Consider the following 19,847-nt stretch of genomic DNA (forward strand, 5'->3'; position numbering starts at 1 on the left):
CATAGTCCTCGCGCGGGAGTCGTATTGCAGTCCAGGTCTCCCTACCACAAACGGGCTGAAACATTAAAGAGACGTGGCCGCTCCCCGTCATGTTCGTGCTGCGCAAGTAGCAGTGAAGCCACATGACCCTTACAAGCTCCGATGCAATTGAGGAAGGCGACGATATGCGATAGATCAACTAGCAATGACAAGTGACTCCCATTTGTTTCCATCAGGCAACCCTCGTCGTTAGCGTCAGACAGGCAGGCGATCAATGCTTGTAGTGATCGATGACTCCCACCAGTAAGTCATTTGACTCATTCGAGGGTGCTGTTGGGCATTCATTCTGTCTAGCACGAGGGGAGGCAATGCGAGGGCGAGGCTTGGGCTTCCAGGGGCGACGAAGATATGTGAATCTCTTGGCAGCAGACCCGCATGTTAGCCTGCAACACCAAGAGACCTGGAGGGTGGGATTTCTAGATGGAATAATGGCATTTTTAGGGATCAGTAATCGGCACTTGCCAGTGCGACGGTGAATGTGAATTGAACTGCATTTCACCTCAAGGAGATTCCAGAGACACTCTTTTCGACTATCACACTTCGGATGGTCTCAGACCCAGCATCGTTGTATTCGCTACATCGTCGAGTGCTTCTCCCGTCCCTGGATCTGGTACCTCTGTATCTGTTCGTGGTCGGTAATGATAGTGCTCCCAAGCCCAGCACGTCTCCATTATCCAACATTCTCGTTCTCGGATCCGACGGTCGCTTGTGCTGCAGCAGTGGGCATTCATTCATCTTACAGACGGTTGCGGCGGCATCTCCGGCAGGCGCGCAGATGGCACTGACCGCATTCAAAAATGAATTGTGCTAAGGTCTGATGGCATTCTTCGCAGTCGTTTGGGCCGTCAATTCTCCTCCAAGCTCGGTTGGGGTGCGTGCCCTCATGGCGGCCCTCAAGATTGCGAGCAACTTGCTGAACCTGTGCTCGGCGAGCAACTGCATTCGGGGCTCGGACAGGCGCTCGATCGACAATCTGATTTGCTCGTTCGAGTAGTCGTTCCAAAGTGAAGGCAACGCATCTACAAGACTTCCACTTCGCAGCACAGATATAGCAGAATTGGTGACCGCAACGGCACCTAGAGAAATTAGTTCGAAGACCCTCGGGAGCTTGAAATGAGACTGGAACCTACGTCATGTGATTGCAGCCAGAACGGAGATCAACCATGGCACGGCAGCCCGGACAACGCTGCCATCCTTGCTCTTTAGCCAGCCGCAGGACCTTATGCTCGGCTGGGTCTGTGGTACAGTCACCTGTGTGGGCAGCACGCTTGCATTTGGAGCAGGTTCTGGCCTTGCATGCGGAACAGACTGCGACGTTGTCCTCAGTAGTTCTCGGCAGAATGAACGTGTTGCATTTGTTGCAGTAAGTGCGATCGGTGGTTGTGACTTCGATGCTGCGAGTGGCGTAGCGGTTTCGAATACTTGTAGGCAGAAACAGCGCAAGGAACTTGCCCGTGATCGGGATGGTCTGCTTGCAGCATCGAGGTGGAAACAGCGACTCATCTTTGTAGGACTCTTGGAAAAGGGTGCGAATGCAGTCACCGCAGTACTCGTGGCGACAAGGGGCTTGGAAAACCTCCACCCAGGTCTTCGAGTCCAAGCATATTGTGCACTGATGAGAGGCCTTAAGTTGACCGTTGGCTTCAGTCTCAGCAACAAGGATGTTGTTGGGCAAGAGGGAGCGGGCGGCGGACTCGGAAACGAAGAGACCGGCTATCTTTGACAGAAATGCCATCTCGGATTCGCAAGGAAGGCTCGACAGAGGAGGAAGGTCTCCGTCCGTTGGTGGCGTCATTCTGCGGGTGCGCTTGAACTCATCATCGAGACGGCGAGCCAAGCGATGATCGTGAGCGGCAACCTCTTCCTCGCGGATGTGGGTCGTAATTAGAGGGCCATCGCTAAGGACAGCCGCAGTCATACTCTCTGCCATGCGGCGGTCTGCATCACTGTCACTGTCTCGGTTTTCCGCAATGGTTGCCCGAAAGCCGAGAAGCTCTGCAATGCGAGAGTCGAGGGTATGCAAAGCACTCTCGGTATCAATTCCAACGTAAGGATCGACCTCATCATCGCTATTGTAACGACGTGAAGGTCCCGCCATGTTGAATGACACTTTTAAGTGAGGGTTGATCAGGAATCACTGGGAACAAAGGGTCAAGTCAAAGACAAACTGTCTAGATAAATCGATGGAGTCGAACGACTTTCCCACCGCGCACCTACAGTGAATACAGCGCAGGAGTGGAGCCGCAAGGCTGTGCTCTCCATGTTGCCTGGCAGACAGATGTCTCGACTGGCAATTCAAATCACCATTCAGTGAGCATCTCAGCGCTCGCACTCCTCCTGGTCACCGAACGCAGGATCTGGCCCAGGCCGGGAGCGATGACGCTCATCGCGATCTGCCTGTAATGGACTGTTATTGCTAACAGCCCTGTGCCTTACAAAGGATCCCCTACTGTAGCTGTCGCGGTAACAGCTCTCGCCGGACGGGTCATTTCGATTGATGTAGCTCTCTAATAGTTCCGTGTGTACTGGCGGGTGCCATAGTGAAGGAGTACTAGAAGGACATCGACACAGGTGGATTGATCAACAGGGGCTGCTGTGCTTGGCGCATGACGTTCGTCGAAGTCTCGTGCTGGTGATGTAATTCATCCCACCACGTAAAAAGGATTTGTATCCCGGAGGGACACTGCAGCTTTCTTTCTCCAGAATCAGCTTGTGCTCACACGACACTTCCAATATTCCTATCTTCTAATCAATCTACTCCTCAAACAATCTACAACATGGCGGCATCCAACGTTGGTAATTCTAGCCTGTACGAGGCTGGTGATCAGCGTAACCCCCCCGACTCGGAGAAGGCAAAGAACCAAGCCACTCCCTATGAGGAGGGCAAGTCGAACTCCCATGACCAGAACGACCCCAGTGAGTCTCAGCAGTACAGCTTTATTTGACAGCACTGACCATGTAACAAGAGGACGAGCGCTCCATTGGCAACCGCCTCGCTGCCGCCGAGCCCCAAAACGATGACCAAAGTCGCAAGAACCTGTCCAAGGAGGACAAGGCTGCCCAAAAAGACGCGACACTCCCTGCTCAAATGCATGGCAACGAGCCGTCAAAGGGCGCCAAGATCGACAAAGAGCTCGCTGACGAGGAAGCGGAGATCCTGGCCAAGAAGGATGCTGCATCTGGCGGCAAAGGAAAGGGCGGTACTGGCAAGACCACCGGCCAGAAGAACTAGACTGTCGACGATTGCATGTATCATGACGGCGTATGGCTAGCATAAGGGAGATATGCATTCCGGGCCACTTCGGAGGAACATGCTAAGGCTTTGGTTCGGTAACCGTCGAGAAACAAGTCGAGTCGATCTCATCGCATGCTCCGTTGAATATTCCTGTTGTTTGGTATTGATACACGTCGTAGCCAGCCTCGTGAACTTCGTAAATTCGCCGTCCAGAATAAAGTATGCCCGCCCGGGGAAGTGATGGTGTCCAAACGCTAGACTGCGCGTTCAGAGTTTATGTTTTTGTCCTTGCCAGCTCCAGAACATCATCTCGACATGCCCCAACTCGCCCCGCCACCTCATACATCCCCCGATCCACTTCTCCGAATACGTACTTCAAAAGCTGCATTTGATGCTCTTTCTCGCCCACGGTCGAACCGGTTTCTGCTCCCAAGTTCAGCCGCTCATTGAGCTGCCTCTCCTTGCTCCTGACTTTGTCCTCCAAGCCACCAACAAAATCTTCGATCTCCGCTAACAAGGCCCTGTTGCCTTGCATCAACTCAGCCATCTCGTCTGCCCTTGTGCCGAAGAGCTCCACCAGGCTCTTGGGTCCACTGTCCTCCAGCTCCTCTCCAGGCAGCTGCATTGTCTCGCCCTTCACGTCGGCCTTCGAGCCAGTAGCACGAAGCGTCTGGGGATTGTTCCACCATCCACTCACGCCACTACCGCCGTAGACGCCGCCATTGATGCTCTCGTTTTGCTTGTGCCCGACCTGATACTGTCGAGGGACTTTTAGTCTGTCGACCGCCCGGAAAACGCATTTAGCTTCACCTTCCCCCTTCTTCAACGAGCCGTCACGCACAGCTACGATTGCCTCTGCATCATTTTCCAGGCTATGAGTAAGATGATCTAGCTTGGCAGTGACGAGATCGAGAGAAGCAGGCAAAGGGTCCCCCCGTTCGGTGACCTTTTCAAAAATCTGGGGTACCTCATTGGCTTTGTGAATCTCATTGAGTATGGCGTTATCGAGGTCGGAGATCACTTTTTGTATGTTGGGGTGCGCAGCGTCGAACTTCGTGGTAGGCCGCAAGTGCTCAAGGTCGATAGCTGTGGATGATATGTTCCTGAGAGGGTTAGCCAAATCTTTGTTAGATTAGTGGTGCAACCCACGTGGAAGCTTGAGGTTGTGGTGCGGGTGCGGCAGGCTGGGCCGGTTGTGAGAAGCTGAAGGCGGGTTTGCTCGTTGACTGACTCTGCCCCGGCGCGAAATTAAACTTGAACGCCATGTTGAGAGGAGCGAAGCGGCTGGGTAGACAGCGCTGGAAGTAGTGCGGCTCCTGCTATATTCCCAAGTGATTGCGCTTGCTTTCTCCTGGCCGACGCGACAATCGCGACGTCAAAGAGATCGAGGTGGCGACCCTAACCCTAAACAACAATCGCCAAGAAGCTTGCCTTTGTTTGCCTTGATATTGCTCTTTCGTGAGCACCCCGGACCGAGATATATCCCAAATGCAAGTCAAATGTGTGGGAGCGTCTCCTGCTGACCACAACTCCGGTTCGAATGGATTCAAGTTTAGAAGTTCCCGCCAGTCCTATCGCAACTTGCAGTGGTCTGCAGACGGTACATGTCTTCTTGCGACCAGCTACAATCATTCCATCGACACATATGTAGTGACTGTCAACCTGCTAGAGGAGCGAGATCTCCCTCATAGGCTCGACGCCTACTCTAGTCTCACATCGCCTGATCCAGTGAATGCCGTAATCGGGTACCCATTCTTCAGCCTTCAAGACCCGACGTCAACGCTGTTGCTGTCCTCGCAGCGCCACCATCCCGTGCGGCTCTGCTCTGCGCTGACCGGTGAGCGCGTTGCATCTTACGCTATCATCAATACTCTCACTGAAGAGTACATATGCCCCAACTCCCTCGTATTCAGCTCTACTGGGCAGCACTTCATCGCAGGCTCCGAGTCACTTATCTCAATCTTTGACATCTCAAGCCCGGGTCAAGAACCCTTAGCTACGGTGCAGACGGGGCCAAAGAGAGTGAAAGACGATCGTTGGAACCCAAGCACAAGCATTCGCGGCATAGTGTCCTCGTTGGCGATCGAGCCGTCTTCAAAGGTTCTAGCGGCTGGCACTTTCACTCGACAGATAGGTTTGTACGAAGCCGAGGGGCAGGGATCCTGCATTGGTGCGTTCACTGTGACTGGCAACGATGCTGATACCAACATTGGTGGCGGCGGCATCACTCAGCTCAACTGGAGCCCTTGTGGACGCTACCTTTACATTGCTGAACGCAAAAGCGATGGCATTATGCTTTACGATATTCGACAGACTGGGCAGCTTCTCTCCTGGTGCGAAGGCAGAAACGCCAATACGAACCAGAGACTCGGTTTCGACATCACCACCAATGGAGAGAGCAGTCATGAAGTCTGGGCGGGAGGCAAGGACGGCGTCGTGAGGATATGGAAGGATGTTCACATGTCAGAGGGAGGAGTTGCAGCAACATTCTGCCTCGATGCACACGATGGTAACATTCCTGCATTTGTCCGTGATTCCCAACTGATCAAGTTACAGACCCCATCTCTGGAGTTGCTCTTCACCGATCTGGAGGCGTTATTGCAACATGCTCTGGCCAGGACCACTTCGCGGCGCAAGAGAAGTCGGCAACCGGGGATGGAAGCACCTCTCAACCTTCTTGCGCGGTCAAGATCTGGTCACTGCTAAACGAAGCAGGCGCCGCGAGCCCAGCTGTCGAATGACATACTTACCCGTTCCATCCAAAATTCGCAATGGACACTTCGTGGAGTATCTCCCCATGAGTACGAGGACAGTCAATGGTCGGGACTATTGCAAACCTACGAGTGGGCGAAGCGAACAGTTGCCATTCGCTGCCTCTTGGCGTCTAGGGGCGGAGTTCGGCGCCACGTAAGGCGAACACCCCAAATCAGACCGATTTGAGTCATCGACGCCGAAGATTCCAGGCTTTGTCGTGCATTATGAAGGGCGCGTGATAAGTAAATATATGCTTGCGAGATTCATCGCAGCGTCTGCCAAGACGGTATCTCGTTCGTTGTCAACCGCAGCAATGGTGAGTCTTCGTCTATCCCACTCCGTCGACTGACTGCCAACCAATCTCATGTAGCAGTCTGACGCATGTGTAGGCTGCTTTAGCAAAGACGAAATTGCTGTATCAACAGCAAGGAAATCTGCACCAACATGAAGCAACAATCACCGGCTTCGAGCCAATCCCTGTTGAGGCCGGAAACGACAAGGCCGATGAACAAGAATCTCACGCGATTTATCTCGACGAAACCATATTCCATGTCCAAGGCGGCGGACAACCCTTCGACGTTGGTAACATCGAATCCGCAACCGGCAGCTTCATAGTCACTTCCGTTCGCAATGCCGATGGCGAGACGGTTCGACACGCCGGCCGCTTCGCCTCCGTTGACAAATCCAATTTCTCCGCAGGTGACAAGGTCCAAATGTCCATCGATGTCGACCGACGTCTACTGAATTCGAGGATACACAGCGCTGGTCACATCTTGGGCGTGGCAATCATGCGACTTTCTCGCGAGGGCAAACTGCCAGAGCTCGTCGAAACCAAAGCGAAACACTACCCGGGCGATGCGTGCGTCGAGTTCAAGGGCCTCATCGAAGGCAAGGCGAAGGACATGATACAGGCTGCATCAGATGAGCTAGTTGGTGAGGCAAGACCGCTAACGATCTGTTTCTGGTCCAGAGTAGAGTGCGCCGAGCACAACGTGGCGTTGCCGGAGAAGATTGAGGGAGACATATTTCGGGCCGTAGACATAGAAGGCTGTGGTGCCTACGCATGTGGTGGGACGCATGTGACTGATACCAAGGGTGTTGGCAAGATCAATGTCAGGAGCATCAAGCGCCAGAAGGGCACTTCGAGAGTAAGCTACAGCGTGAGCTAAATTCTGCGTGTATGGGAATGAGACGACGGCATAGATACCGGGTAGACTTTCAGCACAGCGAGCCACTGAGCGAGCCACTGAGTTGACTAGGAAGAGGCCTCTGCTCTCAGCGTACTTCCGGACTATGGAAAACGACAGGCTCTTCTGCACATTGGGTGACCGTTGTATCTTTAATACCAAGCTTTCGTACTGTAGCGGAACGGGAGCCGCACGCTGTAAATAGTCTAGACTGAAGGTTGAGCCTAATCTGTCCTTAAAATCACTTCACTACTGCCTACCTTCATGGTTAATCCTACCTCATCTTGTAGAGACTCTTGTTTGCTTGTCAGAAAGGATACTCATGCCCTCCACAATAGCACTGGACCCGAAGTACAAGCATGAACGTGGGTTTCACACCGGCAATTGCATATATATTGGGCACCGACACGAGGAGGGATAATATGTGCGACGCTGCCTCGGCTAGTAACGACGAAATAGTAGATTCGTTGCTCCTTGGTATATGAGATGGGGGGCTCCCTGGACGTCTCCAACTAAGCAAGCGAGCTTATCTGCCTTGTCTTCTTAGGGATCCAACTATCTGGACCACAAATAACAGTTATTGGGAACACTGCGTGTTGCAAGCCGCGGTAACTCTGCACATCCTGTGAAACATCTGTTGCAATCACCCTCTCCCTAATGCTGCACGCTTTCAGAGCGAGAGCAATACTAACCCAAACACCTCACCTGAACTCTTCACAACAGCCCATATCAGAAGGTCTTTGCGTTCGCACACTTCCTGACATAGGTTAAGGGAGACGCGTCGACCCCCGTGATCTCTCCAGCCGCTGGACTACCCCTCGTGCAAGCATTACCGCGATTGTGCAATGACTGTGCAATAGGATCTTTTCCCATGTTCGCCGAGACTTTGCAAGTCTGTGCTCTTCCCACACAAAAGCTGCAGCACTTTTGTTTCGATACGTGTTCCATTGGGCTGCACCCTCCCCAACCAATCTTAACCTTCCTCACCATCGTCAACCAGCCTCCATCCCACCATCGAACCTTCAAATCAACCATCACCCATCCGACGGCTCACCTTCGATGAGATTCCTAGTAGGCTGTTCTGCCGTGCAATCCCCTACCGCCTCTGCCTACTAGCTTCGAAGCCGTGCCAGTCCCGAGCCAGGCTTTCTCCAAACTAGGAACAAGTCGTCCAGGCCAGGCTTGAGCAACCGGAAAAGTCGCAGTCCACCCTGGCAACTCTCTTGAAGGGTGACAAAAGCAGACATCCTCGTCGCCACGGAGTTCCGCCCTGTGAAGCGGCACTGACACAGCCACACTCAAGTCTGCGTCTAATGGAGCAGAGACTGATTGATGAGACGACATCAGCCATAAAGAATGTCGTGGGGTATCAATCGTTGGTCTCTCAGGGCCCAGAGCTCGTAAGCACAGACCACTATTCAGAATCAGAGGTGTCGATGTCCACTGACATTGTCTCATTGTGCAGAGCATCCTGGGAGCTGTCGCTGCCAGTGTTCCAACAGAAGCACCAGCGCCATCGGGCCACCAGCCGCTGTCGATGTGGCAACACAGTCTCACAACCTTCACATGCCGACCGATGCTACGGCCACTATGGTGCTGTCGTGCGAGCATTCAACCATCATCGGGAACGGTTCTCAAGCCGACAAGACTGCGGCATCGAAAGAGCGCAACAGAGATCAAGTCGACATATCGGAACGTCCAACACGTTTCCTGCGATTGCCCACTTCGATGGCGACATTGGTCGTGGCTTCATTGCTAGGCTATAAGGTTTTCGCGCTCATGCTGCTGACGGCTTGCTAGGCAATAATCAACAACACGAGATTATGCAAGACCACCGACGCCAGTGCTTGAGGTGTCAACACCATGATGATCGAGATGAGGCTAGACACGGTGCGCTGAGTTGCTCAGACTGCACAGCAGCAAAGTCGGGCGGTTGCTCAAACCTGTGAACAATCTAACGCCTACTGAACATTGCGCCGCCCCAGTAGGAAGAGCCAACATCCAGGGACAACCAAGTCAGGTCGCTGTTGTCGACGTCCGAGCGTGATAAATCGGCTAAACAAGCTGGCTGGGTATACAGCGTCGAAAATACCGAGGAGCAGCGTAAGTCCTGGACCGAATTTCCCGAAAGATATTGTTATCCGACGCCCGAACCCATGACGGGCGGGAGGTCGTCCAGATCTAGAGTCTCTCCGATAGAGGGTGACAGACAGGATGTGCCGGTCGCAATAGTGCTTCGAAGGCCTGGAATCCCGTGCAGTTGACGGTCTTGTCACCCAATACAGACAAAGTCAGGTCTGTTCTGGACCGTGCCGCCGGCAGGACGAGATCGCTGATTTGTACTGAATCGGAAGATGCCAGGTCCTTCATCCTACTTCTTGCATCTTTGATGACTTCGTCGACATTCAGTCATGGTGACTTGTACTTTGTCCGCCTCTTGCGGTTCGACTAGTCCCGAGACCATCAAGATGCGATCGAAGCAAAGCACTTCTCTGGATGTACATATCGGATGCTATGAGTAACCAGGCGATCGATACGTAAGGCGCACGCCAGTCGGTATCGGCGCTCGGTGCAAGCCTCGAGAGGGCTTTATATGGGCTTTTGTCTAGTCCTCGAGCACATCGTGCTCGGCGGAACCCGAAGATATCGAGACAGCGGTCTCTGAGCGATCTTGTCATCGATTCACTTTGGTTGCAGTGGCCGAGCTCATGGTATCTTGCTCTGGAGCGAGTCCCATGCTAGCCATATCCAAGGTGCTTGTGCATGACAGCGAAGTTAGCCTCTTCTTTCTCTGAATCACCTTGTGGCCATCCCAGCTTTGTCAAATCTCGGCTACAACAGTGAATGGCAGGACCAGGGCCTTCCTCTTACAGAAAGCACCACGCTGCAACGTTCAATATCTTGTTTGGTCAACAGATCAGCCCAAGAGCTGGATCAGTGCTTTTACGAGAATGTTGTTTCTAAGGCCGCTTTCGTTGTTCAGCGGGCGATTTGCCGATGGGCGAATTCGACGTTGGAGATCCTGACGACTATTGGACACACTGGATGTGTTTCGTTGTCAAATCTGGCGGACTTAGTGAGAGTCAGAATAACTGGAAGCCTTCTCTGACCCGGCTCTTCAGCAACCATCGTCGATGCTGTCTAATTTCGGAGCCCATAGACCAGAGTGAGCTGCCCAAGCTCCAAGAGGCGATGATATGTCCATGTCTGCCGGCTGGGAGTGAGATTCTCTTCGATGCTGAGGATCTTTCATTCTCTTGGAGCGGGGTGGCTCCATGAGGATGAAGTGATTCGTGAATATGGCACGGTTCCGAATTCGCTTCCCCATCCTGTATACGCTTCTTGTCCGCAGACAACAGTATCAGTTGTTCATTGTCATCACATTCACAGGTAGCATACTCTGAATCTTTGGTGCCTTCAGGTCAGAGGAACAAAGCTGGTTGACCGATGCCAGTGCTGTCGCCAATGCGCAGAGCGGTTATTGAAGGCTTTGATGACTGCTTATGCAGGGTGAAAAGGCTGATGGCCCGGATTTTCAGAATAGGAACAATCGACGAGAGCAGTTTCACTGGCAAGTGAAGGATACATGCGGGGCATGTGCCTGCAGTGAGACATCACCGCCAGCTGTAACCGCAGCAGACCTTCCTGTTCCCGATGCAACCAGAACTCAGTCTTGGCAACCTCATACAAGTCCGAACGACCTTCCTATCTTCTTCCACCACACTCGCACCTTTCAATCTTTTGCCTCGATACTCAATCGAGAGCAGTCCAGATTTGCCTCCAAGAGCGCGAGTCTGGAATTGTTACTTCCCTGACGAAACAAACCCTGAGGGACTTCACTGCCGATCCAAGCCAGTGCCTCGAGATCACGCTCTCGAAGTGACAACTTCTTCTATCTTGCGACAGTCACCTTCCTCGTTCTTACTATTCCACCATAACACGACGGACGCGCCGCAAACCTCCACACGAAAGACCTTCTTACCACCTCGACGGACTACAGTTCCTACCTCTCACCTTCTCCAACATCATGTCGAGTCTAGGCAACCGTTCTTCATACTCTGGTGACGACCAGAAAGATAGCCATCCGTTCCAACAGACTGACTACCCGATCTCAACCTCGGCTCCGCAGTCGTCTGCCATAATGACTTACACTGTGCCCCCTCAAGTCAGCCCCTTCCATATGCAATCCTTCAACACCGCGCAAAATGCGAACATTCCCCGTCCGCAAGAATTTGACCTGGCTTCTAGACAAGGCAAACACATCTACTCTCAGTTTCACACCGATCAAGGAATCGTTACCAACGATGCTCTGCGAGACAAGGCATATGAGAAGATGGGTCTGGATGAGATTCCCCAGTCTGCGACTTTGCACAACACCAACGCTCAGACTTACTTTCCGGATGGTCTGACTGCCGAGTTCTACCGTGCTGCCTGCCGCCAGGCCAAGGCTCCTACCGACCATACTATCCCTATCACCCCACAAGCCCTGAAATCCCACATTCGAGTCCTCGTCAGAGCTTTCAACAACTCACAGAACTGTGACGATAACAAGGGAATGGTCAAACCTTTCTTGGAGCGTCGGCACGACCAAAAACTCGTCGAATGCCTCTGCTGGGAGATTCTGCAGGCCTGTATCTCGCGAAGCGTGTTCGTGGATCCGCTTTTGACCTCGTGGGATCTTAGCAAGGCCCGCGACAGTGTCAGCTTGGACAATTTTGCCATGCGTTTCGACGCCATCGCAGTTGCCATGTTCTCATCCAAGACTATCTGCAAGCATTTGTTCGACGCTCCCTACCGGTACAGCTTTGTAGACGACCCGGTCAAGGCCAAGAGCCGCGTTGAGTCCAATCGTGCTCTGAACAAGCTCAAGGCAGCACAGATGACTGCAGGGAAGCAGATCGTCGCGGAGCAGCAAGCGAAAGATGGCAGTGCGCCGCCGCCTTCGAAGCGCAAGAAGTCGAACAATGGTGTTGTCATGGTGGCCCCTGCCACTCCACGCCCCGAGGATGACTTCGATGACGTCTCTCCCCACTCTCCTCACCCTTTCCAAGCGCCTTCGACGCCATATCCAATGCTCCAACCTCCTCAAACTCCCCAGCGCCATGTTACCCGCTCCTCTCGGCGTCAGCAGGGTAGAAGCCCTGTAGCTGACTACTTCCATGGACCTTTTTCGCCCGGCAGTCCTCTTGAGTCACCTGGTGCGCTGGTGGACGTCGAGTCAGACCAGGGATATGCCGAGAGACGGCTACTCAAGCGGGAGAGTGAGTCTCGATATGTTCATGAGTCTCCTGGAGCTCTGCAAGCGCCTTTCGGTACGATTGGTGGAGCTGGGCCTATGTTCCAGCCTTCCCCATTCCAGTCCACGGGCGACTTCACTCATGGTATCGGTGGTGGTATGGGACCTGCACCTCCTGGCTCGCCTGTTCCCATGCAGCCTCAACATCCTATTCAGAGCGCGAGCTCTCACATGTGGGGCCAACAGGTATGCCAATCCCTCTGGGTTTACAACGTCATGCATGCTAACAATTGTGTGAAACAGTACTCTCCTGCCAGTGGTTACCAGACCAACTACAGCCTCTTCGGCATTCGTCAGCCCAACAATTCCGAGCAGAACTTGGACAACTACGAATCCCACCACTCCGTTGGCGACTACGACCAAGATAGCTCGTCGATGTAGGAGATCGACATGCTGTCTATTGCCTGGATCTCCCTATTGTCCACGATAACCCTTACAGATGCACCGGACATCTCATCGACCTTGGGTCACCAAATTTCCTTGTTTTGATTACACTGCAGAGAAGAAGCGACTTTCTGCAACATGATAGGCTTTGGAGCAGTTCCCCTTCACCAGACTGCCAGAACCTTCTTTCTATTCGCATTACAGTTGGACACAAAGCCCGACTCACGCATACCGCACGACAGCGAGCGGATGGGAGTGCCTAATGCCAGAAGCAGAACAGTTCACGACATCGAGCATGCAGCGCATCCTGGCGTGATTTGAGCGCGTTGATGACGATGGGAGGCCATGTCACGGGAATAACGAATACGCAATATTCCCGGAAGTCTTGCATCTTCCGATGGGAATGGGCATACAACAATGCTTTGATTTTACTTCTCAAGGACTGAAGCAGATACACTGCATACTCAATGTACCGTAGCATTGCTTGGTAGCTGTAACACGGCCACAGGTCTTTGAGATAAACTTCCTTCCTGGTCATGATTTGATATCGCCCATCCAGCTGACCGTAATGAAGTCGTCTCTCCTCGCAGTGGCCTTTGACCCAGACATAACCGCGAGACACTTTTTCAGAAACCCTGATCGCTGCATTGCAAATTTTTGTTGCTGCATTTGCCATCCAGAGTGGGTGATCGTGACTTTGCCTTTCTTCGATTCACAATAAGATTGATTATGAGCACTTCTCGGTGGACTTCACTTTACCCCTGAAGCCCTGGCCTCGTCTCCGCACCCAATTAGATTCGATTCCAAGAACCCAACGCAACACCTGAAATAACCACCATTGACGATTTCTATTACTTAGGCTTGCGTTACGAGGGCTACAGCGCTGGGAAGAGAATATAATCAGGAGATCGCCCAAGTGCTGCAGGAGATACACTTAATGCAAGAAGGAAGGCGGGACTGCCGCACCCCACGCAAGTGACTACGGCGCATAAGATAATACAGTCGAGGCGCAATTCATCGAAGCACACCAGAGCATTCACAACGATTGCGACTCGCAAAACCGCCTGTGCCATGTCCGCGGCTCAGACAGCTATGGGTCGCCAGAGCCACCTAGGCTTGCTCGTCACTCTTCTGACTTTGCCCCACCCCTGCTCGCTGCACCGCCGTCGCCCTTCCCACCGCCCTGGTCAAACGCCATGCTCCACCCCCCAGTGTTTGGATCCTGCGTCATCTTGAACATGTCCGTACTTAATCCAAACGGCTTCAGAATACCGTTACCTAGATCCTTGAGCTTCCCCATCATGTCCGCCACCTCCTTCTGCTTGGCCTCATCCACTCTTGGGGGCAACTCGACCAGTGCTCTTCGCACCGTCTTCTGATCCGACGTCGGCAGCTGCGACATGTACTCCGGTGTCGATAGAAGAGAGTAGTCCTCCACTGCCCCCGCCAGATGCGACCAACTCGCCGGCGTGATCGACGACCGTGCCCGGGCTCGTCGCAGCAACAGCTTGATCCGTATGCGAGTGATATCCGCCTTCTTGCTGTCGGACAAGTCCAGATCCCGTAATCGCTCCTGCACCTCGTCCTCGTCCGCATCCTCCGGCAACTCCACCACCTTTCCCTCACCCTCACCCTCCCCCGTGTCCTGCTCCTTCTCCTGCTGCTCATGTTTCCTCGCCCCGTCCGTCACCCCAGTCTTTTCCTCCTCCGACCGAACCCCCTTCCTCTTCGGCAAAGGCCACTCCTTCTCCAAGCCGTCAAGCCCACGCTCACACGCCGCCAGCGCCTCCTTCCACTCCTCCATCTTCAGGTGGCACGCGGCAATGTTGCTCTGCAGCACAGCCATCTCGTAGTCCAAGTAGCTGGGCAGCTCCGCCGCCGCACGATCATATGAGCCAATGGCCGAGGTGTAGTCGGCGGCGGCGAACTGCGCATTGGCGGCCGTCTTGATGCTGTGGGAGGCGGCGACCATGCGGGCTTCTTCGGCGGCGGGGAAGTGAGCAGAGTGGAAGGAGGTCGTGCTGGATGAGGAGGAGGCGCTGGAGGCGCGGCGTGGCCGGGATGTGCGCGAAGTGGTTGCTGGTTGCGGGTGGGGTGGAGAGGGAGGTGCGCCGGATGGGGATTTGACGCGTGAAGGACGGGTTTTGGGACCCGAGGACTTGAATGACATGCTGAGTCTGCGACGACGATGATGCGGCGTGAGAGCGGTAATGGAAGCTTGTGAGAAAGATGGTAGTTCTTGTAACTGCCCTGGATCGAGACGCGTCTCGGAAAGATCTTACTGCCCCGCCATGTGCCCGCAGATCTTCGAAAAAAAGTGCAGGGTACAGGGTAGACTTTGAATGATCGCCCGATACTTGCGACTCTATCTTCTCCTACTAGATACACGCTCGAGCTTTCGAACCTCGAGCTTCCGTATCTTTGTTCCTAGACTAATATTCCTCTGGTGCCTGCCACAGCGTCCGCCATTATGCCGCAAAAAACCCAGTATGCTTGTCCCTGCGCTCAGCGTCGCTGTCATTGCCCTGCGGCATGCACTGACACATTCCTCCAGGTTTCCTCCGGTCCGTGCCTGCATATTTGATATGGACGGCCTCCTCATAGACTCCGAAGACCAATACACCGAAGTCACCAACACCATCCTGCGCGAGAACGGTCGGCCCGACCTACCCTGGTCCATCAAGGCGCAACTGCAGGGTCGGCCAGGCCCTTCCGCGGGCAAGATCTTCCGGGCATGGGCGCAGCTGCCGCTCACCGAAGAGCAGTTCATGGCCCGCCAGAAGGAGCTGCAGGCCGAGGCGTTCAAGAAGTGCAAACCGCTTCCAGGCGTGAAGAACCTGTTGGCCCGCCTGGACGGTGCCCACACCCGAGTCCCCAGCTTCGGGCGGAGTCCCGCCGGAGGTGGCAAGAAGGTCAGGCTGGCGCTGGCGACCAGCAGTCATGGGCGCAACTATGACATCAAAACGCAATACATGAGCAAGATGTTTGGGGTGTTCCCGGAGCGGCAGCGGGTGGTAGGCGATGACCCCAGGATCCCGCGTGGTAGGGGAAAGCCGTTACCAGATATCTACTTGTTGGCGTTGCAGTGTATTAATGACGGGATCGATAGTGAGGGGAATGGCGAACGGCATGTGCAGCCGGAGGAGTGTTTGGTATTTGAGGACAGTGTGCCGGGCGTGGAGGCGGGCAGGAGAGCGGGGATGCGGACCATTTGGTGTCCTCACAAGGGTCTGCTTGAGGTCTACAAGGATAGAGTGGAACAGGTGCTGGCAGGAAACACAGGGGAGCATAAGGAGGAAGATCTGGATCACACGGCGGGGGAGCCACTCAAGGGAAGTCCGGGGCATGTGGGTGAGATTGGGGATGGGTGGGCTGAGATGCTGGCGACACTGGAGGACTTCGACTATATGAAATACGGTATCTCCTTCGCGGATATTCGGTATGTGAGCGAGAGCGGGCAGCCTGCATCAGCAGGCACAACGGACAAGGAGCTGGAGGAGATGACGGCAATGGCTGATGGCAAAACACATGCACCGGAAGAAGGGACGCCCGTCACATCGCCGGTAGGCACACCGGTGCCTGGTCTGAAAGAGAGTAAGGTTTAGAGCTAGATTTGCCCACCATAGATTAATCTGGCCGGAGCAGGGGTGTCCGCTCGTCATGCTCAGCAGAGACACTTTCCCCAGGCGCCGTGCTCCCGTTGCCTTGCGCAATTCTTCCTTCCAGCTCCTCTCTTTCTCTTTTCCAATGCACAAACTCGAAGTAGCTCCCCATCACAAGTAAAGTCCCCTGCAGCGAGCCCGTCACCAGATACACACCCCATGCACTCCATCCTGCCGGCCCGAGACGAGCCGCCAGACTGGCACTCCACACAAAACTACCTGGTGTCTGAATGCACATCATGGGGATGCTCAGGCTACCCACTCTTTTCAACTGGTAGGTGGTGTATATCTGTGGAAAGTATTGTATGCTCGCCAGTATAGTGGACAGGATGCCGAGGAAGTTCGCCCAACCCTGGAGATGATCTTGCGCCGCCCATACAAAAACACACGAGAGGACGATCACGATTACGGCGTGAGCGACACAGACGCCCGCGACAACCAATGCTGTGCGATAGGTGGGCGCAGTGGGGTCTTTCACAGGATCGGATGTGGTGCCGTCGCGCGGAAAGAAGAGGACGAAGAGAAGGAGACTGCGGTCGCGTTAGCGGTCGCTCTACTTAGTTTCGGGGTAGAGTTGGTGTACATGAGGCAGAAACATGACCACTGCATGCCCACTTGCGCAATACCAAGCAGGCCGGCGAAGCAAGGAAAGCCATCGATCTCGTGGCAGCAAGCCATATCTGCGCGCGAGGTGGGCAGCACCAAGATATTGGCGAAGGCGCAGGTTCCGCTGGTGGTGCCCAGTAGGACGAAGTAGGGCGAGATGCCGAACGACGAGCGGCGGTGGATGATACGAACATGTTGCGGGAGGTACGAAACCAGGATACCAATGAAGAGAAGGCTGTAGAGAGATCAGTATAGACCAGCTGTTGGGTAGTTGCAGGCATACAGGCTTAATGCGAAGTTCGTATAATTGACTCGGGTGAGAGCGGTGCAGTGCTCTACGAGATTTGGTGGCAGCATGCTCGCGGTCGCATCGGCGAGCCTCTACCTATCGAAGAGTGCTGCACGGTCAAGCGCGCGGGAATATGGAACGGTGGAAGGAGAGAAGAAGCGTGGTGAATGACGGCGGGCTGCCTCAAGGTGAGGTCAACTCATCTCCATTCTGGGTCTAGCGTATAATGTGCCGGCCTCCTACACAGTATACCTGCACGTTGTTCGGCTGAGCGACTGCGAACACATTGGATTCAATTTCTGTTGTCAGTGCTCCGTACTCGTATGGCTTCACTAGCTCCCAGAAGCGCAAGTCATTGGAAACGCCGCGGCCAGGACCTCATGTCCCATTAGCTAGTAATCCATTGCTGAAACCACTTCCGTCCGTAGATTTCTCGCGCCGTTGTCATCAGGGGCACGACCAATTCTCTGGTTTGTGTGCCAGCTATCAAGAGTACTAATGTCGCATAATAAAGAGCATTTCAAGGGATTCAGAGTGTATTCTTCTTGTAAACTATTGATCGTCTGAGCTGAGGTTGAGAGTGGTGCTCGTTCAGCGTTGGTGCCAAGGCTGATACTCTTCTGGGCGACGCGGCAGTGGCGCTTGACAGGCGGGAACGCCGCTGTCGCGCTCCCCCCCCTTGACCTGTCTGGCATTCTTCTGGACACGCATGAGCGATGCTGCCATGCATCAATTTCGAGCTGGACCTGATGGCGGCACCGGGTCGTGATCAGTCCAGCCATGCTACCACGACGTCGGTTTCGTCGAAACCCCCAACGACGATTCCTTCGCTTTGCGCTCTATGCCCTCGCGGCCCTTACACTCCTTGATGTCCTGACAATCCTCAAGAACTATCGAGAGTTCTCGAACAGCTTGCTGTCGCATACGTACACAGACCCATCGTCCTTACCGACACCTGCACGGAACCAGAAAATCTTCATAGTAGCCACGTTCTGGACCAATGCATATGTAATCTACTACAGATGGGCAGAGGCCCTGGTGGATTTGGTTGAAACGCTAGGTCCCGATAATGTCTTCGTTAGCATTTACGAGTCGGGAAGTTTGGACAACACGAAAGACATGCTGACTTGGCTCGACAAGAGTCTGCTTGCACAGCATTTCCCCACACTGGAGCGAAGTATTGTTCTGGATAACACGACCCACCAGGACGAGATGGACGTTGGGCCTTTCGACGAGGGCGGCAAACCCCGACCTGGCTGGGTGTTGCCGCCCGCTGGTCAAAAAGGAAAGGAATTGCGACGCATTCCATATCTCGCCCGCTTGCGCAATCTCTCACTGAAACCTTTGTTGGCTGAGAAGGAGGCTGGCCGGTCCTATGACAAGATCCTCTTCCTCAACGATGTCGTCTTTAAACCATCTGACGTTGTCTCCCTTCTGGCCACGAATCAAGGTTCCTACACTGCCGCTTGCGCGCTCGATTATGCCGACCCCGTGACCCTAGGTGGGTACTACGATACCTTTGTACTTCGCGACACCAACGGCCACCGCACGCTCGCTTCTCAGTTTCCATACTTTAGGCCCTCCGAGTCCCTCAACTCTATGCTTCGCGGCACCGCCACCAAAGTCTCCTCCTGTTGGAATGGCATGCTCCTGATGGATTCTGCGCCATTCTATGGACCACGTCCCGACTCTCTCCCACCACCGATGGACGATAGCAAGCTTGGCCTCCCCTTTCGCGCCATTCCCGATTCTCTCGCGAGCAAACACCTCGAGGGATCGGAATGCTGCCTCATCCACACAGACCTTGCGACCTCCAACCCATCGAACGCTGGCACCTATATTAACCCCTCTGTCCGTGTCGGGTATACGATCGAAGCCTATAATCAAACGCACTTTGGACCTGATGAAAACATGTTTCTCTCCGGCACACAGTATGTTCTAGCAACTTGGCTGCACCGGATCAACCGTCTGCGGACACCCAGTGCAGAAAAGCAGCTCAAGGCGGTCACGGGAAGAGTCCGGAAATGGCTTAAGGACGAGGAAACGTTGGCCAAGCGGGAGCTAGAGCTGGGCAAGGGCGAGATGTGTCTGATAGATGAGATGCACCTGCTCATCTGGAATGGCTGGAAGCATGCCTAGCTGCCGTTCGAGTATCAACAACGAAGTACATTGTCTCTCGCTCGCTAATACGTAGAAAACAAAGCAGCTCATTCTGGGCACAACTTGCGATGGTGTATGACGTACGTGGTATCGACACGCATCCCGCGACAGAGGGGTGAGTCTCGTGTAACTTTTGATCGAAATATATGTGCTCGTCGCTGCTAATGTACTCCTCTATTTCTGGGTAACGAAGAACAAACATATCCGCTGAATCGCTTGCTCGAACGCAGCATTT

The 19,847-nt window shown here is 54.0% G+C and overlaps 10 protein-coding genes across 10 annotated transcripts; 6 read left to right on the forward strand and 4 right to left on the reverse strand.

Moving 5' to 3' along the window:
• Nucleotides 1-846: 846 nt before the first annotated feature.
• On the reverse strand, nt 847-2,137 carry HMPREF1541_04209 (uncharacterized protein; the record flags this gene model as incomplete). Its single annotated transcript, XM_008718555.1, has 2 exons — nt 847-1,115; nt 1,222-2,137. 2 exons carry the CDS (start codon nt 2,135-2,137, stop codon nt 847-849), a joined length of 1,185 nt encoding a protein of 394 aa, XP_008716777.1.
• Nucleotides 2,138-2,816: 679 nt separating this feature from the next.
• HMPREF1541_04210 (uncharacterized protein) lies at nt 2,817-3,271 on the forward strand (the record flags this gene model as incomplete). The annotated part of the gene is made up of 2 exons (XM_008718556.1): nt 2,817-2,955; nt 3,006-3,271. The coding sequence occupies 2 exons, from the start codon at nt 2,817-2,819 to the stop codon at nt 3,269-3,271; spliced, it is 405 nt and encodes a 134-aa protein (XP_008716778.1).
• Nucleotides 3,272-3,548: 277 nt separating this feature from the next.
• Nucleotides 3,549-4,539, reverse strand: HMPREF1541_04211 (uncharacterized protein; the record flags this gene model as incomplete). The annotated part of the gene is made up of 2 exons (XM_008718557.1): nt 3,549-4,377; nt 4,424-4,539. The coding sequence occupies 2 exons, from the start codon at nt 4,537-4,539 to the stop codon at nt 3,549-3,551; spliced, it is 945 nt and encodes a 314-aa protein (XP_008716779.1).
• Nucleotides 4,540-4,762: 223 nt separating this feature from the next.
• HMPREF1541_04212 (uncharacterized protein) lies at nt 4,763-5,980 on the forward strand (the record flags this gene model as incomplete). The annotated part of the gene is made up of 1 exon (XM_008718558.1): nt 4,763-5,980. The coding sequence occupies one exon, from the start codon at nt 4,763-4,765 to the stop codon at nt 5,978-5,980; it is 1,218 nt and encodes a 405-aa protein (XP_008716780.1).
• A 361-nt stretch (nt 5,981-6,341) lies between these two features.
• HMPREF1541_04213 (uncharacterized protein) lies at nt 6,342-7,197 on the forward strand (the record flags this gene model as incomplete). Its single annotated transcript, XM_008718559.1, has 2 exons — nt 6,342-6,344; nt 6,418-7,197. 2 exons carry the CDS (start codon nt 6,342-6,344, stop codon nt 7,195-7,197), a joined length of 783 nt encoding a protein of 260 aa, XP_008716781.1.
• Nucleotides 7,198-11,242: 4,045 nt separating this feature from the next.
• Nucleotides 11,243-12,892, forward strand: HMPREF1541_04214 (uncharacterized protein; the record flags this gene model as incomplete). The annotated part of the gene is made up of 2 exons (XM_008718560.1): nt 11,243-12,697; nt 12,755-12,892. 2 exons carry the CDS (start codon nt 11,243-11,245, stop codon nt 12,890-12,892), a joined length of 1,593 nt encoding a protein of 530 aa, XP_008716782.1.
• A 1,126-nt stretch (nt 12,893-14,018) lies between these two features.
• On the reverse strand, nt 14,019-15,065 carry HMPREF1541_04215 (uncharacterized protein; the record flags this gene model as incomplete). The annotated part of the gene is made up of 1 exon (XM_008718561.1): nt 14,019-15,065. The coding sequence occupies one exon, from the start codon at nt 15,063-15,065 to the stop codon at nt 14,019-14,021; it is 1,047 nt and encodes a 348-aa protein (XP_008716783.1).
• Nucleotides 15,066-15,480: 415 nt separating this feature from the next.
• HMPREF1541_04216 (uncharacterized protein) lies at nt 15,481-16,500 on the forward strand (the record flags this gene model as incomplete). The annotated part of the gene is made up of 1 exon (XM_008718562.1): nt 15,481-16,500. The coding sequence occupies one exon, from the start codon at nt 15,481-15,483 to the stop codon at nt 16,498-16,500; it is 1,020 nt and encodes a 339-aa protein (XP_008716784.1).
• A 22-nt stretch (nt 16,501-16,522) lies between these two features.
• HMPREF1541_04217 (uncharacterized protein) lies at nt 16,523-17,520 on the reverse strand (the record flags this gene model as incomplete). Its single annotated transcript, XM_008718563.1, has 3 exons — nt 16,523-17,087; nt 17,141-17,398; nt 17,447-17,520. 3 exons carry the CDS (start codon nt 17,518-17,520, stop codon nt 16,523-16,525), a joined length of 897 nt encoding a protein of 298 aa, XP_008716785.1.
• Nucleotides 17,521-18,232: 712 nt separating this feature from the next.
• On the forward strand, nt 18,233-19,591 carry HMPREF1541_04218 (uncharacterized protein; the record flags this gene model as incomplete). Its single annotated transcript, XM_008718564.1, has 1 exon — nt 18,233-19,591. The coding sequence occupies one exon, from the start codon at nt 18,233-18,235 to the stop codon at nt 19,589-19,591; it is 1,359 nt and encodes a 452-aa protein (XP_008716786.1).
• Between the last annotated feature and the right edge of the window lie 256 nt (nt 19,592-19,847).

Source organism: Cyphellophora europaea, assembly GCF_000365145.1.
Source record: "Cyphellophora europaea CBS 101466 unplaced genomic scaffold supercont1.3, whole genome shotgun sequence".
NCBI classification, from domain to species: Eukaryota; Fungi; Ascomycota; class Eurotiomycetes; order Chaetothyriales; family Cyphellophoraceae; genus Cyphellophora; species Cyphellophora europaea.